This window comes from Nilaparvata lugens, chromosome 5 (assembly GCF_014356525.2).
Source record: "Nilaparvata lugens isolate BPH chromosome 5, ASM1435652v1, whole genome shotgun sequence".
NCBI lineage: Eukaryota > Metazoa > Arthropoda > Insecta > Hemiptera > Delphacidae > Nilaparvata > Nilaparvata lugens.
In genome coordinates, this window is record NC_052508.1 from 34,682,114 (window position 1) to 34,699,514 (window position 17,401).

At 35.2% G+C, this 17,401-nt stretch overlaps 1 protein-coding gene across 1 annotated transcript in view; it reads right to left on the bottom strand.

Annotated features, from left to right (window-relative positions):
• The window catches only part of LOC111062421, a gene marked incomplete in the record, with an annotated part of 59,637 nt that extends 55,165 nt beyond the window's left edge, over positions 1–4,472 (bottom strand). The window contains 1 exon segment of the mRNA XM_039429460.1: positions 3,271–4,472. Coding sequence (XP_039285394.1) covers positions 3,271–4,221 — 951 coding nt within the window.
• Positions 4,473–17,401: the final 12,929 nt, after the last annotated feature.

Consider the following 17,401-nt stretch of genomic DNA (forward strand, 5'->3'; position numbering starts at 1 on the left):
GAACTCAAGTTGAAGTTTGATGACTGCTTCAACCACCTTTCCAAACATTGGAGTCGTGGATATTGTCCTGGTTCTTGAGGTCTTCAGAGTCAGGAAAGATGGCAGATCTCAGACAGTCATTAACTGCCGCAGTAAGGAGGTCCTCAATAGCACCTACCATCTTTCGAAACATGAAAACGTACATGCCATACACATCAGGGCTCCGGGATGGCTTGAAAGAACAAATAATCTTCCTCAGAGCAGCCGGAGTGATACGCGGAGGAAAGACCGATGAGCATGAACTGGTGGAGCTCGTGCAGCTAGCAGTTCAACCGGATCACCAGCAACTGTGGCCAGATCACTCACCAACTCAACGGAAAAAATGTTCAATGATTTAATGCATCCTCAATCTTTGCAGTGGTTGCCAGCTTCTTACCTGGCTCAATGTGCTTTTATTTTATAAATGGATTTGGCTCGTCGGTATCTCTCCATAGTTATCATGTTCACACCTATCCTTCAGAGCAAAGCATAAGTCCATTCAGCCTGGCAAGATCGTCCGTCAGTGTACCACTCTTGATGACGGCTCTGTCTGTCGTAGTTGCTGAGAGCGATATGGTTTTCGAGCTTTTCAGGAAAGAAGTTGAAAATACTTGGAAAAGTACCAAATAAATAAACCAGTCACCAGGATTCTGCAGTACTACATTTCAGGGGATGCTGGCCATATCATTCTTAAAAAGGATCATAAATGAGGTCTAATGTACAGGCCTCGATCTGAGAATATAGTTTACAGATCAGTATGGTTCATCACTCACCATGGTCGATTCACTCAATGAAAGATTTTTGACACCAGTACAGAGTGGACACCAAAATGAAGTTCAATGACCTTTGTGCTGCAAACATCCGGTTGAAAGCAACTTTGTCCAAGCACAAGACTCCTTTGATGGGCTAGGTGCAAGTGATGTACAGGCCAAAACATTTCAGAAGTTCGACAATATATCTTGCCTTCGAGTCATCAACAATAAAATTCACATTAAAATCACCACCTAACACAGTACTAAACGAGAAGTAAAGTCAATTTTAAATAAAGCAATACACGTTCAAAGGTAAGTCGCAAAATTGATCAAAATTACAACTGCGAGAGTGAAATAAAGGAACAATTATAATGTGGTAAGTGGGCAGTCAAGTTCTTTATAAAACACAAAAACAGTCAGCATTGTTTGTAAGAAGAGCATTGATGTTATTTATGAGGAATGCTCATTCCTCTGAGGACACTAAATATGGGATCTTGCTATATTTATGAATATTCTTCCAATAAACAATAAGGAATTCAATGTCTTGATTATTTTTGTTAACTGTCTACAATTACTGTATCTTGAAAATAAACGCAAAGTATGTAAACTTCACTAATTTGAAGATTGTTATGTCAAATCATTTATAGCCTAATTATTTATGATGACAGCAACATGGGCCCGTTCTGTGTACATGGAATGTGGTAAATTGTCCGATTCACAATTCACCTGGTAAAAAGTTCCGCGTTCCATGGGAAGAGTTTTGACAGATTCTGTACCAGAAACCAGTTCCAAATTCCTGCCCCACAATCGAAGCGTGGTAAATTGTCCGACCTGGTACAGTTCTATCTGAGCTCTCATTGGTCGATTATTGTAGTCTGCTTGTTTCTCTGCGCATGCGCTGATAGTTGTTTGTTTACCATAGCATAGCCATAGAATGATAACCATTCATTAAATGAATTTCTCTCTGTAGAAAATTTGAGAGTAATGGAATAAAAATAATGCACACTTTTCTAGACGGTAAGTTTGTAAAACAACTTTATATGTGCACGCCAAAAGCTTGAACCAACGATTTTGAAATGGCGATCTATGGGAAAATTTTGCACTAGTCACGTGATGGAACAATTTACGATTGGAACTGGAACAATATACTGTATACAGAACGTACACATTATCTATTTGTCATAAAAGTTGGGTTATGCTTAAGGTGACCAGACGTCACGTTCTAAACGGGACAGTCCTGTTTTCTGGAGACTTTTCCCGTTGTCCCCAACAAACCTCTCGGGACGATTATTTGTCCCGTTTTAGCATTTTAGAGTTACTTTTGCTCAAATGCAAGTTTTATATTTTAGATACTATATTGTAATTTCTCTGATTATATTATGAATTTTCTCTTTACTAATTTATAATTCTCTCTTTAAATAGCCTACCTTTAAATATTTTAAAGAAGATTCATTCAACAAGAAAGTATTGACACATGAGTACATATCAATATTAAATTTCAAGTGAACTGTCTCTACTAGTATATGTGGTTATCCATATTTTGCACTGTTTGGTAAAAAACTATAGTGTTTCTGAAACAAACCGACAACCTTGGTGTCCTTGCATCGAAATAAAGAAAAATGCTCTAGTAGCCTAAATATGGGTCCTAAAATGCTTTATGAATGAGATAATAATGAAGTTGGATTTCAATTTTTTCTTCAAATTTTTATCATCATAATTTTGTGGTAACTCATCGATGTATCACCTCAAACTTTGTAGGTGTGTTTCAGAAACATTCTGTATAAATGAGCAAAACAACCTGCACAACAAACAAACACCCCCCCCCCCCCCAACAACGGATGTGTCATTATGCTCTAAATTGGTTCACTGCTCATCATCCCGTTAACGTAGGCTATATTGCTAGTAGATATAGATAAATTTGCAAAAATATTAAATGGTAGATTACTAGTTAACCTACAACAAAAACCTTTACATTCCAGTGCATTCAGATTATTTTCAACATATTCTGAACACAAACCACACTAAACTCGCAATCACATTAAGTCAATGCCATTTTTATTTCTAATATAGAATACAGCTACCATGATACCCGAGATAATAAACTTTATTTTAACAAATTCTACAATATTGCCATCTAAAAGCTTAACCTCCCTAAAGTACCTTCAAAACATTATGAAACACAACTTTTCAGGTTTTGAAGTCCAAACAGATATGTGATTTGATATTTTGATGTATCGACAATTAGGCTATAACATTGTCATATTGATAATAGGGACACCAGGTACGGAACTGTACCCATTTATAGATATAGATAAACACAAAAATCTATTGCAAAAGTCTTGTTTATCATCATATTGCAAAAGTCTAGTTTATATCCTATTGCAAAAGTATTGTTTATCGTCATATTTAACGGTAGCACGCGACTTGGACTAAATTACACATGGACGACATACTACACATAGTTTAAAAGCATGAAAAAATGTTATTTTCTGGAACTCACCTTCAACTGTACTGTAAATGAGCGTGTGCTTTCAACGTGTGCGATAAAGACCGAATGCTCACTATTTTCATTAATACCTTCACAAACAAATCTCGGTGTTGATGCAGGTACTACTACTTGTTGATGTAGGACTACATTTTGGTGATTGGGAATATTATGATTCCTCATCTGGGGTGGTGCCATACCCAGCAGAGAACCTGATGGTGGTAATACATTTCTGGACATTGATTGAGACGGCATGAATGCAGGTCTAGGTTGCTGATAAATATTTACATGAGGCTTTTGCGGGACCATGGATGCCGGTAAAGTCATCGGTGGCGGAGCACAGAATTTGACAGCCCTTATATCATTCTCAGCTTCTATTTGAATGGCTTGAGCTTCGATAGTAATTTTGTCGGCATATTCACTTTTCACCAAAAATTCAGCAAAGTCCTCGCTCTTATAATCAATAGCAATAAATCTTTTACCACGTGCGTCTGCTAGTAAAAAGCATGTAAAACTCTTATTCATCAATTCCTTCCTAATAAATTGCATCCAATTTTCATCCCAATACCCAGTAAGAGGTCTTGCATATGCCAAGAAATACTCACTAACTAGAGGGTCTAATGTGCACAGATTTTGAACTGAAGAATGGTCAAGTAACCTTAAATCAGAAATTTCAATTTTTCCAGTCTTGCCGTAGTCTATGAAAGAAACACAAGCTTTTGTACCACTTACATTGATAATTTTAACTCTAAAATACTTAGAATTATTCAAACGGGCACAACATACAAGATTAGGAACAAGTTGGTTCACCGAACTGATTTTATGATCCCCACGTTCAAAGCTTTCTCTCAAACTATTTAAATGTTTTTCTACGTATAATCCAGTATTGAAATCTTCCTGCCCACATATTTTTAATACTGAACCAACACTCTCAACGTGAGTGATGAGGATTTCAAAATTGATCATGATGGATGTTAGGTTAAAAATTTTTGGATTTCATTAAATATTACTATCTCACGTGTTCCATAAAAAGTCGAGAAGATAAAATACCACTGAAAATTAATTAAAAAATCACTTCACAATATTTGAAAACTTTTCCAACTATACAATGTTTTTCACATCACAATCTTGAATGATAGCATTCTTGAACACGGGAACGGGTGTAACAACATGCCAAAAATGCTAGGCTATGCTCTATGACTATACTATGCTTTGAGTTTCCGATTTGTGAGTAGTGGAATGAGCGTCACCGATTTGCCGGAAATAATCAAGTTGAGATAGCTCAACAAAGTAGAAATAAATTATTGAATTCAAATAATTCTATCGCATTGAAGTCATGAATTCAAATAATAAAATGATATGTGAGTGAATCCGATGATATATTTATACTCAATTAATTCCACACAATATACTAACTTCACGTTGTCACTTCACAGCGTATTGCATCTGGATACAACCACTATTAAAGACTAGAAATTTCTCAAATTGCAAGTAGACGATTATCGTTTGTTTGAAGATTGTAGGCCTTCTTTCATAATGAGAAAAGTCTATTATTCTAAGGTTTTAATGGCAGGCAGATGAGAAAAATCAGAGAACAGCGTGGCTGATGCTCTCCCTTGTCGGAGACAAGCTTGAATGGTATTGCTTTCTTTACTTACTTGTTACTTTCTTGGTCCTCCCAGAAAGTCGTCATCAATCTTCCCCTCCATAGGTGGTTCGCGGTGAGCTCCTATCTCATAGTGTACAAATGTGTACTCCTCGATGAATTCGAGGAGTGCCACGTTATAATGGCAGTGTTTTATTAGCAATGGTATTGCTATCCTTGTCCTTGTCTATCATTCCACTCACATATCATATTAATTCATTTGTGGTGTAGTATGGTCACTGTAAAAACCTTTACAAATAAAAATAAAAAAATGAATAAATAAAAGCCTTTACATCTTTATAGTGCCTTAGTATGGTCACAGAATACATTCAATATTAATATTGATAAGAAATAATCAATTAATAAAATATTTCATCTTAATTATAAAAAGTTATTATGAAATTATTGAAAAATTCAATTTCTTAATTATTTATTCTGTGGTATGGTCTATAGTGAGGTCCACGTTATAATGGCAGTGTTTTATTAGCAATGGTATTGCTATCCTTGTCCTTGTCTATCATTCAACAAAGCGGATAGCGCTATCTCTCTCTCTCTCTCTCTCTCACGCTTTGCGATGTTGCCATCAATTAACAAAATATTTAATCTTAATTATGACGAAAATTCATTATGAAATTATTGAAAAATATAATTTCTTGCTTGTTAAAATATAATTGATTATTTTAAACGAGAATGAACAATTAATATGACATTAATAGACCTGTATCAGCTATCGTCTTTAGAAAGCATTGACACGACGAAGATCGGCACCATTGATCTCCTATCTTTCTTCACTGCCATTATAACGTGGACCTCACTATAATAGGCAAAGACGTTAGAAAGTTGCATCTTTAAGGTCTTTGATAATAGGTGATCTGCTGAATTATTTCATGAGTCTGTGTTGAGGCAGGTCCAACAAAGATAATTCCCTTAGAAATACAACTTAGAAATACAATCTAGATTGAGTTATGCAGGTGCTAGTAAGAAAAATCTGGTGTGGTGCACTCACACAACTTTCCTTGCCGTTATAAGAATAAATTGATCACCTGACGCTAGTGTTCCCGCGCATCACAAGTCTACTATTCAAAGATTTGAGCCAGCTGGTGACAGGACAATAACGATGGAGACACACGAAGTCTGCTACCGTATCTCTTCATAGTGAATCATTTAATAGAATCAACAGTTTGTTGCCAACAGTTTGCAATTGCATGATCACATTTTCTCGAATTTCGAGCTTATTTTTAACTAGCTGTCAGGCTTGCTTCCCTCGCCATATCCGTCTAGCCAGGGGGCTCCGCCCCCTGGACCCCCGACTGGGTCGTACGAAAATGAGATCAGTGGGCTCGCTTTGCTCGCCTGCATGTAGACCTCAGCGGAACCTCTGTACCGAATTTGAATGTATTATGTCAATTTGATCTCGAAAAACACTTGTTACTATATCGGCTTATCTTTGGCGAACAAAATTCTTCCACCTCAGCTAAACCTGTGTACTGAATTTTTTTTAATATATTTCCTTCAATTATTGAAAAAGGTGAGGAAACGCAGAGAAGCTGAGAAAATGCTAATTTTGGCTAACTGGATAAATTGGTATTTAGGAGGTCCTTGATAAATGCATTTCAATCTTATTGGTGCCAACCTAACAAAGTCAACTCAACTTAATGCCAACCTGACAAAATTTTTAATTTAGTTACCAGAACAACTGTTTCAAAGAGGTACTCTCTTATTATATGAGGGCTATTTTTTTTCAACTTCCGATCGTGCCGCAAGATGGCAATGCCAGCTGCATTTGCCAACAATGCGCGGCAGCTGACTATGCACATCTCACACTATAACCTCACTCGTTTTCGGCCATCTGACAGCATTACCAGTTCATCTAGCGACACATAAACATGGCTAATATGAATCTCCCGCCAAGTGTGAGTTGCAAAATGTAATTCGTTTTTTGCAAGCTGAAGGGTTATCTGCAGCAGAAATTCACCATAGAATGAAACAAGTATATGGTGAAAGCTTTATGAGTGACGGTGCAGTGTGTGATTGGTGTAGGAAATTTAAAGATGGATGAGTTGACATTTATGATGGAGGAGGCCAAGGATGGAAGTCGATTGCAAACGATAACCTTGTTGATCAAGTTGACCAAACTGTAAGAAGCAATCGAAGGTTTACGATTTCGAAGCTATCCAATCAGACCACAATCCACAATCAATGCAGAAGGAAACTGCGGTACATTACAATGTTTGCGGAGAGCTATTCAGAACAAAACGAGAGGAATGCTCACATCCGGAGTGGTGCTCATTCATGACAACGCCCGTCCTCACAGTGCTGCTGTCACAAAGCGTCTTCTTGATGGGTTTAAATGGGACGTTTTAGACCATCTGGCATATAGCCCAGATTTAGCACCAAGCGACTATCACCTTTTCCCGGAACTGAAGAAAATGCTAGGAGGGCACAGCTTACGAACAGATGATGCGCTGCAAGATGCTGTGAAAAACCATCTCAAATCACTGGCGGCTAACTTCTATGAACAAGGTATTAAGAAGCTTGTACCCAGGTATGAAAAATGCCTCAATCTAAATAGTGACCATGTTGAGAAGTAACTAATAATGTGAATAACTTTTGATAATAAACTCATTCAATTACTCTCACAAGTTTCTTTTTTATACCACATCGGAAGTTGAAAAAAAAATAGCCCTTGTAGTTCTATATTAACATATGGTATGGACATTTCAATTATAATTTAAAGATATTGGAATGAGAAGAATATACATGCTAAAAGAACTTTAAACCCTTAAAAACCACCCTTAGAGTTTAAATATCGCCAAAAGATTTCTTAGTGCACCTCTAAAGGGCCAACTGAACATACCTACCAAATTTGAACGTTTTTGGTCTGGTAGATTTTTAGTTCTGTGAGTGAGTGAGTGAGTCAGTCAGTGAGTGAGTGCCATTTCGCTTTTATATATTTTTTGAGTTTATTTTATTCACAGAAATCATTACAAATACAGTACACATGTATAAATAATATAAATACTTGTGAATTTTCCCCACATAGACAAGTCTGTGTGTGGGGAAAGAGTTCTAATGAAAAAAAATTGATACCTACTGAAAAGAAAATTATAAATATTTATAATACAGTACAATTTGAAAAATAAAAGTTGGTTAAATGTAGTGGAGAAAGTATATGTTTTGAATTGAAGTAGTACAATATAACTATTATGGTCTATAGCTTTAAAATGGCACACAAAATAAAATTTAAAACTTGAACAATGATAAATTATGAGCAATATATTGATGATATATATACTTTAATATTTATGATGATGATAGATAAGATTTTTATCTGATTCATATATAATATGATGATGAATACAAGAAAAATATATACATAGTATCAAAATATATAGATATAAGGTAAATATATAGATTTAAGGTAAAAATATTACTGAACATTAATTGTAGAGATTTTCATGCTCACTCTTCTCCACTTGAATTTTTTCGTTTAAATTGTATCTGAAGCCTGAGAATTGAGAATCTAAAATCAAACTTTGCATAGATGGGGCAGAGCTCCTGAAATTTTTACAGATATGGGACTTGTGGCAGTTGGTAGAGCTTATCAATGACTATTCCAGGTATAACTTCAATCAAAATCGTTGGAGCCGTTTTCGAGAAAATCGTGAAAAACCCTGTTTTTGACAACATTTTAGCCGCCATCTTGAATCGCATTTGATCGAAATTGTTCGTGTCAGATCCTTATATTGTAAGGGCCTTACGTTCCAAATTTCAAGTCATTCCGTTGATTGGGAGATGAGATACAGTGTACACAGACGCACATACACTCATACACACACACACACACACACACACACACACACACACACACACACACACACACACACACACACACACACACACACACACACACACACACACACACACACACACACACACACACACACACACACATACATACAGACCAATACCCAAAAACCACTTTTTTGGAATCAGGGGACTTTGAAACGTATAGGAATTTAGAAATTGGGGTGCCTTAATTTTTTTCGGAAAACAATACTTTCCTTACCTATGGTAATAGGGCAAGGAAAGTAAAAACATTAGCAGTAGCCTCAAGGTTGAAAAGAAAATTCTTATAGGAACATGCACAGATAATACAAATTAATAGAGAATCAGCATCTCCTCTTCTGGGCGAAAAACGGGCGTGGTTCCACCTCAGAAAAATTAATATGGGAACAGAAAAAGAAGATGTAGAAACATTTTTGTCCAGGACATTTCCTGGTCAAAGTTTTACTGTTGAAAATCTGGAAAGTAAAAGTAACATGATTGTAGTATTAAGCTTGGAGTGGAATTTGACAAGAAGGACTCAATACTGTGATCAGTACTAAATGGCCTAGATATGCCACTCTGAGACTTTTTTATTCAGAAGAGCTCAGGGAGGTGTCATGAAGTACCTAGCCCCGCCCCTCTTTTGAACAGTCCACAAAAGCTAGTTGCACACGCAATGAAGACTCTGGTGGCTGTTGTCAGATTGACAATTCAAACTTGCTGAGTGTGTGCTTTTTGAACGTTCAATGTTTGATGTTGTATCGATTGTATCGAACCCCAACCAATATTTAATATTGATAATGTCATATTCAATAGTGGTTTTAGATCCAAAGTTGCAGTGCTTTTAACAGTCATCGGAGATGCAGCTTTTAAAACACTTCGAAACCTGTGTGATCCTGAGTCTCCAACTTCAAAACCGTATGAGGAACTTTGTTCTATTCTTGAAAAACAATTTTCGCCCTTCATATCGGTCTATCGGAAACTAATTGATTTCTACAATTTGAAACAGCAGTCTAACGAATCCATTGGGAATTGGTTCGTACGTCTCAAACAGCTCGCTATGAACTGCAAATTTGGTGGTGAGTTGAACAACATTTTGAAGGACAAATTTATTGCTGGACTTTTGCCTGGTCCTATTCTAGACAGAATTTGCGAGGAAGATGAATCCAGAACTCTTCAAGAAATTATCGAAATTGCAGCTAAGCGGGAAGGAAGCTTAAGGGAAGCTAGAACGGAAAAATCCAATCAATTTGTGAATAAAGTAAGCAAAGGTAAGCATGCTGGTGCACAGCAGTTAAGTTAAGATCTTTTGTAATAAATGATTTCAAGTCTAAGAGTATTAGTAACAAGTCTGATAGTGTAAAAAAATGTTTTGCCTGTGGTGAAACAATTCATGATTTTGTCAAATAATGTAAGTATAAAACTTATAAATGTAAGAAATGTAGCATAGTTGGTCATCTGGCTAAAGTTTGCAAGTCAGAAAACAAGTCTAGGTACTAATTTTGTTCAATCAGACTGTGATACAGTGGAATTATTTTCAATACGGTAACTGATGTCAAACCACTTATGATGAAGGTCGTAATTATTGATGATATTCCTATTGAAATGGAATTAGATACTGGCTCGGGTATTTCTATTATTCCAGAAAATATCTACCATGCTTTGTTTTCAAAAATAAAACTGCTTCCATCTAATGTAAAGTTGAAAACTTATGTAGGTTCCAATATTGTTCCTGCTGTTGGAAAGTTTCAAAGTGTAATCAGGTACAATGATGTTGAAAAAGAAGGTACTCTTTCTGTAGTGAAACATGGTGCTAGGCCATTATTTGGTAGAGATTCGATTTCCTTGTTCAAGATTAATAGTTTTGAAATTTGTAATATGTCTTTGGAAGAACAGAAAGATAATTTGATCCATGAATTTGGCGATTTATTTAAGAAAAGAGTTAGGTCACTACAAGATGAGGAAAGTTAATTTGAATTTGAAAGAAAATGTTAAGCCTATGTTTTGTAAACCTAGACAAGTAGCAATCTCATTTAAAGAGAAGGTTGAAAAAGAACTAGATAGATTAGAGAGTGAAGGTTGTATTTCCAAGGTGGATAACTCCGAATGGGGTACACCTCTAGTTCCTGTTCTTAAACCTAATTTTGACATATGATTATGTGCTGACTACAAAGTTACTGTTAATAAATATCTTGAGGATGTAAATCATGTTATGCCCAGAATTGACAAAATATTTCAAGCACTACAAGGTGGTGAAAAGTTTACTAAGTTGTATTTCTCAAATGCATACAATCAATTAGAACTAGGTGATGAAACAAAAATGATGCTTGCTTGGAGTACACATAAAGGATTATTTGTTCCAAATCGTTTACCATTTGGTGTCAAGCCAGCTTGTGCAATATTTCAGAAAGAATTAGAGAGAGTTTTACAAGGGTTGAGTGGTGTAAAAAATTTTCTTGATGATGTAATTGATACAGGTAGAGATGACAAAGAGCATTTTCATAATTTAAGATGTGTTTTTACTAAGCTGCGAGATGCAGGGTTTCGTTTGAATTTTGATAAATGAAAGTTTTTTGAAAAATAAATCTCGTATTTAGGTCACATCATAGATTCTGTAGGAATAAGAAAAGATCCTAGTAAGGTTAGCTCTATTGTGGATGCTCCTAGGCCTTCTGACGTAGTGGAGGAATGCTCTTTCATTGGTATGTGTAACCACTATGGTAAATTTGTTCCACAATTGTCAAAAATCTTGAGTCCTTTGTATAGTTTATTGAAAAAGAATGTTAATTTTGTATGGACCAAGGATTGTGAACAATCTTTTATTGAAGTCAAAAACGTAATGTCGTCAGATTTAGTTCTAGTTCATTACAATCCAGAATTACCTGTAAAATTGATCTGTGATGCTAACAGTAAAGGTATTGCTGGGGTTTTAGCCCATGTATTTGACAATGGTGAAGAGAAACCAATATGCTTTGTATCTAGAGTGTTGACTCCTGCCGAAAAGAATTATTCTGTCATACACAAAGAAGCATTAGCAATTTACTGGTCTGTACAGAAATTTTCTCAATATTTATTGGGTAGAAAATTCATTCTAGTAACTGATCATAGACCTTTGTTAGCATTGTTCGGTGAGAATAGAGGTATTCCGCTGATGGGTGCAAACCGTCTACAGAGATGGGCTCTGTATTTGTCTGAATATGATTATGAAATTCAATACGGTATGTAAATGGTACTAAAAATTTTGCTGATTGTTTTTCTCGTTTACCTATTAATAATGATGTTGATTTGAATGATGAAACTGAAAAACTTGTCAATGATTATGTAAATTTGGTAAGTGATTGTATTCCTATTGATAGCGACCAGATTCGTATTGCTACTAGAAACGACAAAATTCTAAGTAAAGTTATGCATTGTATACAGTTAGGTTGGTCAGTGTAACATGCCTTAAGTAAAACGTTTGAGTTCAATGTATTGGTTTGACTTTAAAGTAAAAATAAAATCAGTAATAATGTTCAAATAATCGTAATAATTTATTTCTTCACCGATATAACCTTCAACAGGTTATGGGCCCAGGCTGGATCTTTCGTGTGCAAGTAAAAAAATTTTTTTAACCTAAATACTCTCGTGCAAGACAACAATGGAAGTTCGGAGATTCAACTCTAAAATAGTAATACCGGTGAAGTGATTGAACTCTAGTAAAAACATTAAAAGTAAAAGTAAAATACCCAAAAGTAAAATCAGGTAAGGCAATCGAGTTCAAAGTAAAAATGGCTGGTTCCAGTGATTCGGACTTGGGTATGGTTGGAAAGCTATCCAACGATGAAGACTTTCAAATGTGGAAATTTAAAATTAAAATTTTGTTCGACTCTCAAGGACTTAGTGATATTGTTAATGGAAAAGAATTAAAACCAAACGACCCTAGTAAAGAAAAAGAACTTTCTATTTTCAATTTGAAGGACGCTAAAGCCAAGAAAATAATAATAACTACAATTGACTCAAAACCTTTGAATCACATTTTGAACTGTGAAACTTCATGTGAAATGTTTAAAAAACTGTGTCAAATCTACGAACGTGATGAAAAACAACAGAAATTTTCTCTAATGCAGGACTTTTTCAATTTTACACTAGAGGCTAATGAAGACATTGCTAGTTTCATCAGCCGTCTGGAAAATTTGACCCATAAATTGAAATCTGTTGGACACGAAATCGATGACGAGATGGTTATTGGCAAAATATTCAGCTCCCTGCCCAGGAAATACACCCACTTTCAAACTTCGTGGGAAGCAACCGCAATTTGTGACAGAAATCTCACAAACCTAACCTCCCGGTTGGTGAATGAAGAACGCAGACTATCTACTGATAAAGGTGATTCTGTGCAACCAGTGGTATTCAAAACATCGGAAATCCAGTGCTACAGATGCAAAAATTATGGACATATTTCCCGTGAATGCAGAAATAAAATGAAACAGAAAAGTGGTCTATTCTGTAGTATTTGCAAGAAGAATAATCATGAAGACAAAGACTGTTACTTTCGTAAAAAACAGAATGATAAGAAGAAGAACCAAGTATCCTTTTTAACTACTAATTCTAATGTAAAATACTATGACACTTTCGTAATTGACTCAGGGTCTACTTCACATATGGTAAAATCTAAATCACTATTTGATAGTTCCATTCCAATTAGTTGTAAAGTAGGAGTAGCCAAGGAAAATGAATCAATGTTTGCTCTTGAGGTAGGAAACATCAAATCAGACAAATGCAACTTAAATAATGTTTTATATGTTCCAGAACTTTCTAAAAATTTGTTATCTGTAAGTGCTATCACTGAGAACGATGGTAAGGTCTTATTTAGTGGAAATAGGGTTGAGGTGTTGAAAGACAATGAAGTCATTATGGAAGGCATAAAAAATTCGAATGGTTTGTTTGAAGTTGACTTGAAAATGCATAATTCAAATTCAGTCCATCATGTAATGACTAGCACTATTTCACCCAAGTCTAATGAGTCTAATGAAGTAGAATTATGGCATAGGAAGCTAGGCCACCTTGGTGTAGATAACATGAAAAAGCTCATAAATCTTAGTGAGGGAATGAATATTAAAACTAAAATTGATGACTTTTCCAAAAACCCATGTGAAATATGCTTGTCTGCTCGCCAAACAAGGCAACCTTTTAAAACAGTCAGGGAAAGGGCAACAAGACCCCTTGAAATAGTACATACTGATGTTTGTGGGCCTATTACCCCGGTAAGTTGGGACAATAAAAGATACATGGTTACTTTTCTAGATGATTTCACACATTTTGTCATGGTATTTCTTATTCAAAATAAAAGTGAGGTATTTGATATAATGAAACAATTTGTAGCTGAAGTAGAGGCAAAATGGCATTCTAAAATTTCAAAATTTCGGTGTGATAATGGTGGGGAATATTCTAGTAATAAAATCAAGGATTGGTGTCAAAATAGAGGGATTTTCATGGATTTCACCATTCCATACACTCCAGAATTAAATGGAAAGGCAGAAAGAATCAATAGGACATTGCTAGAAAAGGTTAGGGCACTTTTGTTTGATTCAGGATTGAAAAAGGAAATGTGGGGTGAGGCTGTAAGGACAGCAGCTTATATTGTTAATAGAAGCCCAACATGTACTCTTGATTGTACTCCAGCTGAAAAGTGGTACGGTAAAAAACCAGATCTATCAAGACTACAGATTTTTGGAAGTATAGCATACAGTCATGTTGCAGGTAATCTTAAGAAACTTGACAGTAGAACCAAGAAGCTAACGTTTGTAGGATATTTGCAAAATGGTTATCGGTTGTGGGATGCTGATAAGAGGAAAATAATTGTTTCTAGGGATGTAATTTTTTCAAATGTTGAGCAATCTAACCAAGGTGAAAAGTATTCTGACCCCAAAGTATTCAAGATAAATCAAGGCTTTGACATTGAGGGAATCGCAAAAGGTAATGATCCAAACAATGTATTTGAAGAAATTGAAAATGATGGAGTACAAGAAACTGAAATAAATGAAGTTGAAGAAATTGAAAATAATGAAGTAGAAGAAACTGATACAAGTGAAGCTGAGGGTATTGAGATTGAAACAAATGATATTGAAGATGGAATCAATGAAGTAGAAGTAAATGAAGAAAGTGGAGAAGAAATGATGGATGAAAGTAATGAAATAAGAGGGAGAGAGAAAAGAGTGATTAAAAAACCAGTGTGGTTGAAAGACTATGAAACCAGTTATCTTAGTCTACAAGTAGATGAGCCTCTTACATTTTCTGAAGCTATGAAATCAAACAATTCTGTAAAGTGGTTGGAGGCAGTAAAAACTGAACTAAATGCTTTGAAAGAGAATAATACTTGGACAGAGGTAGATACTGTACCAGAAAACAAAGAAATTATTGATAGCAAATGGGTATTTAAAATTAAAAATGATGAGAAGGGTAACATTCAGTACAAGGCTAGATTAGTTGCTAGGGGGTTTCAACAAAAGGATAGCATAGATTTAAATGACATTTATGCCCCTGTGGCCAAATTGCCAACTTTTCGGATTTTCATGAGTGTTGCAAATAAATTAGGGTTTCCTGTATATCAGATGGATGTAAAAAATGCTTTCCTTAATGGTGATATCAAAGAAGACGTTTATATGTCATTACCAGAGGGAGTAGAAGGATTTAGGAATAAGGTTTGTAAACTTAAGAAGTCAATTTATGGTCTGAAGAAATCTCCAAAAGATTGGAATTCTAAATTTGATTCTGTAATGAAAATGAACAATTTTACTAGGTCTAAAAATGATTATTGCTTGTATTCTAAAATTGTGGAGGGTAAAAAGGTATTTCTATTATTGTATGTAGATGACATACTTATTTTTGGTTCAGATGAGAATGATGTTTCAAGATTGAAATCAGTCTTACAAGAAAATTTCAAGATGAAAGACTTGGGCTTAGTTTCTAATTTCTTGGGAATTAATGTCAAACAAGATATTGAGAAGGGGGTAACTGTTATTAGTCAGAAGGAGTATCTCAAACATGTATTGGAAAAGTTCAACATGCAGGATTGTAAGCCAATGGACACTCCCATGGATAAAAATTTCAACTTTGAATTATTGACTAGAGATAAGTCAGAGTCTGTAGAAATAGAAAAGAAATGTCGTAGACTAATTGGTTGTCTTATGTATGCTGTTGTAGGATCTAGACCTGATTTGTGTTGTACTGTATCTTTCTTGAGTCGATTCCAAAGTTGTGCCAGTGAAATGTTGTATAAAAATTTAAAACGTGTATTGAGATATGTAAAATGTACTTTAGATTTAGAGCTAGTATATAAGAGAGAATTGAATGATGATATGATTGTAGGCTATGTAGATGCAAACTGGGGTGGTGATTTAGAGAGAAGATCAACCTCAGGTTATTGCTTCAAGGTTTTTGGTAATACTATTTCTTGGTGTACCAAGAAGCAACAGAGTGTTTCATTATCTAGCACAGAAGCTGAGTATGTTGCTTTGAGCCAAGCTGCAAGCGAGGCTTGTTGGATAAAAGGAATTTTAATTGATTTTTGTGTTGTTGAAAATAAGAAAACTTGTATTTTGTTGTTTGAAGACAATCAGTCTGCTATCAAAATAGCTCATAATCCTGAGCATCATAAAAAAATGAAACATGTAGATATAAGGTATCATTTTGTAAGAGAGAAAATTTCTGAAGGTGTTATTCAAGTTGAGTATTTAAAATCCTCAGATCAGATTGCTGACATTTTCACAAAACCCTTGGGAAAGGAACTTTTTGTCAAGTTTAGAAATAATATTTTTTAATAATTAAGATGTTTTGAACTATGTTAATTTTCCTATAACTTACTTTGTTTTTTGATTGATAAATTTTTTTTGGGTTATTTCATTGAGGGGGCGTGTTGTTTGACAATGAAATAGACTAAATAATAATATGTGTGATTGGCAAGGCACTGGTGACTCTGTACTGAACTCTGTCTCTGTGAAGTGTGTGTAACATGCCTTAAGTAAAACGTTTGAGTTCAATGTATTGGTTTGACTTTAAAGTAAAAATAAAATCAGTAATAATGTTCAAATAATCGTAATAATTTATTTCTTCACCGATATAACCTTCAACAGCTATCACTTCTCACTTGAACATAAGAATCAATTATTTTATTATAGCCTCTTGTTGCTGATCATAGTGCAGTGATCATCAAAGTTGACATTGAAATAGTGAATGACTCTACAAAATTTCCTGATTGGTTCTGTGACTATACCAGAGGGGTAAGGAAAATAATTGAAAGCTCCCTCCCTGGCGTCAGAGAGGCAGTATATCTGAAGTGGACTGGATAAATGAGCTCCAAGCTAAAGGTCCCGAGAAGTCTTTTGATGCTTTCTTCAAAAAGATAGATTACATCTTCAACATTTTCTTTCCTCTAAGACTTTGAAGGGATATACCAAGCAGCAGAGAAGATCTTGCAACAGGCCAATAAGTCAAAAATATGGTTTACCCCTGAACTATCTAGACTCAAAGAGCTGGTACTGACTCTTAAAGACAACTATGCATTATCAAACCGCCCTCAAGTTGAGGATAAGATTTATCAAGCCTATTCCAGAGCAAAGTCAGATTATAATGCAAGATTGACAAAGCCAAGAAATTGGCCAATATGCAAGAAATTGAGAATGCACCTAATCCATG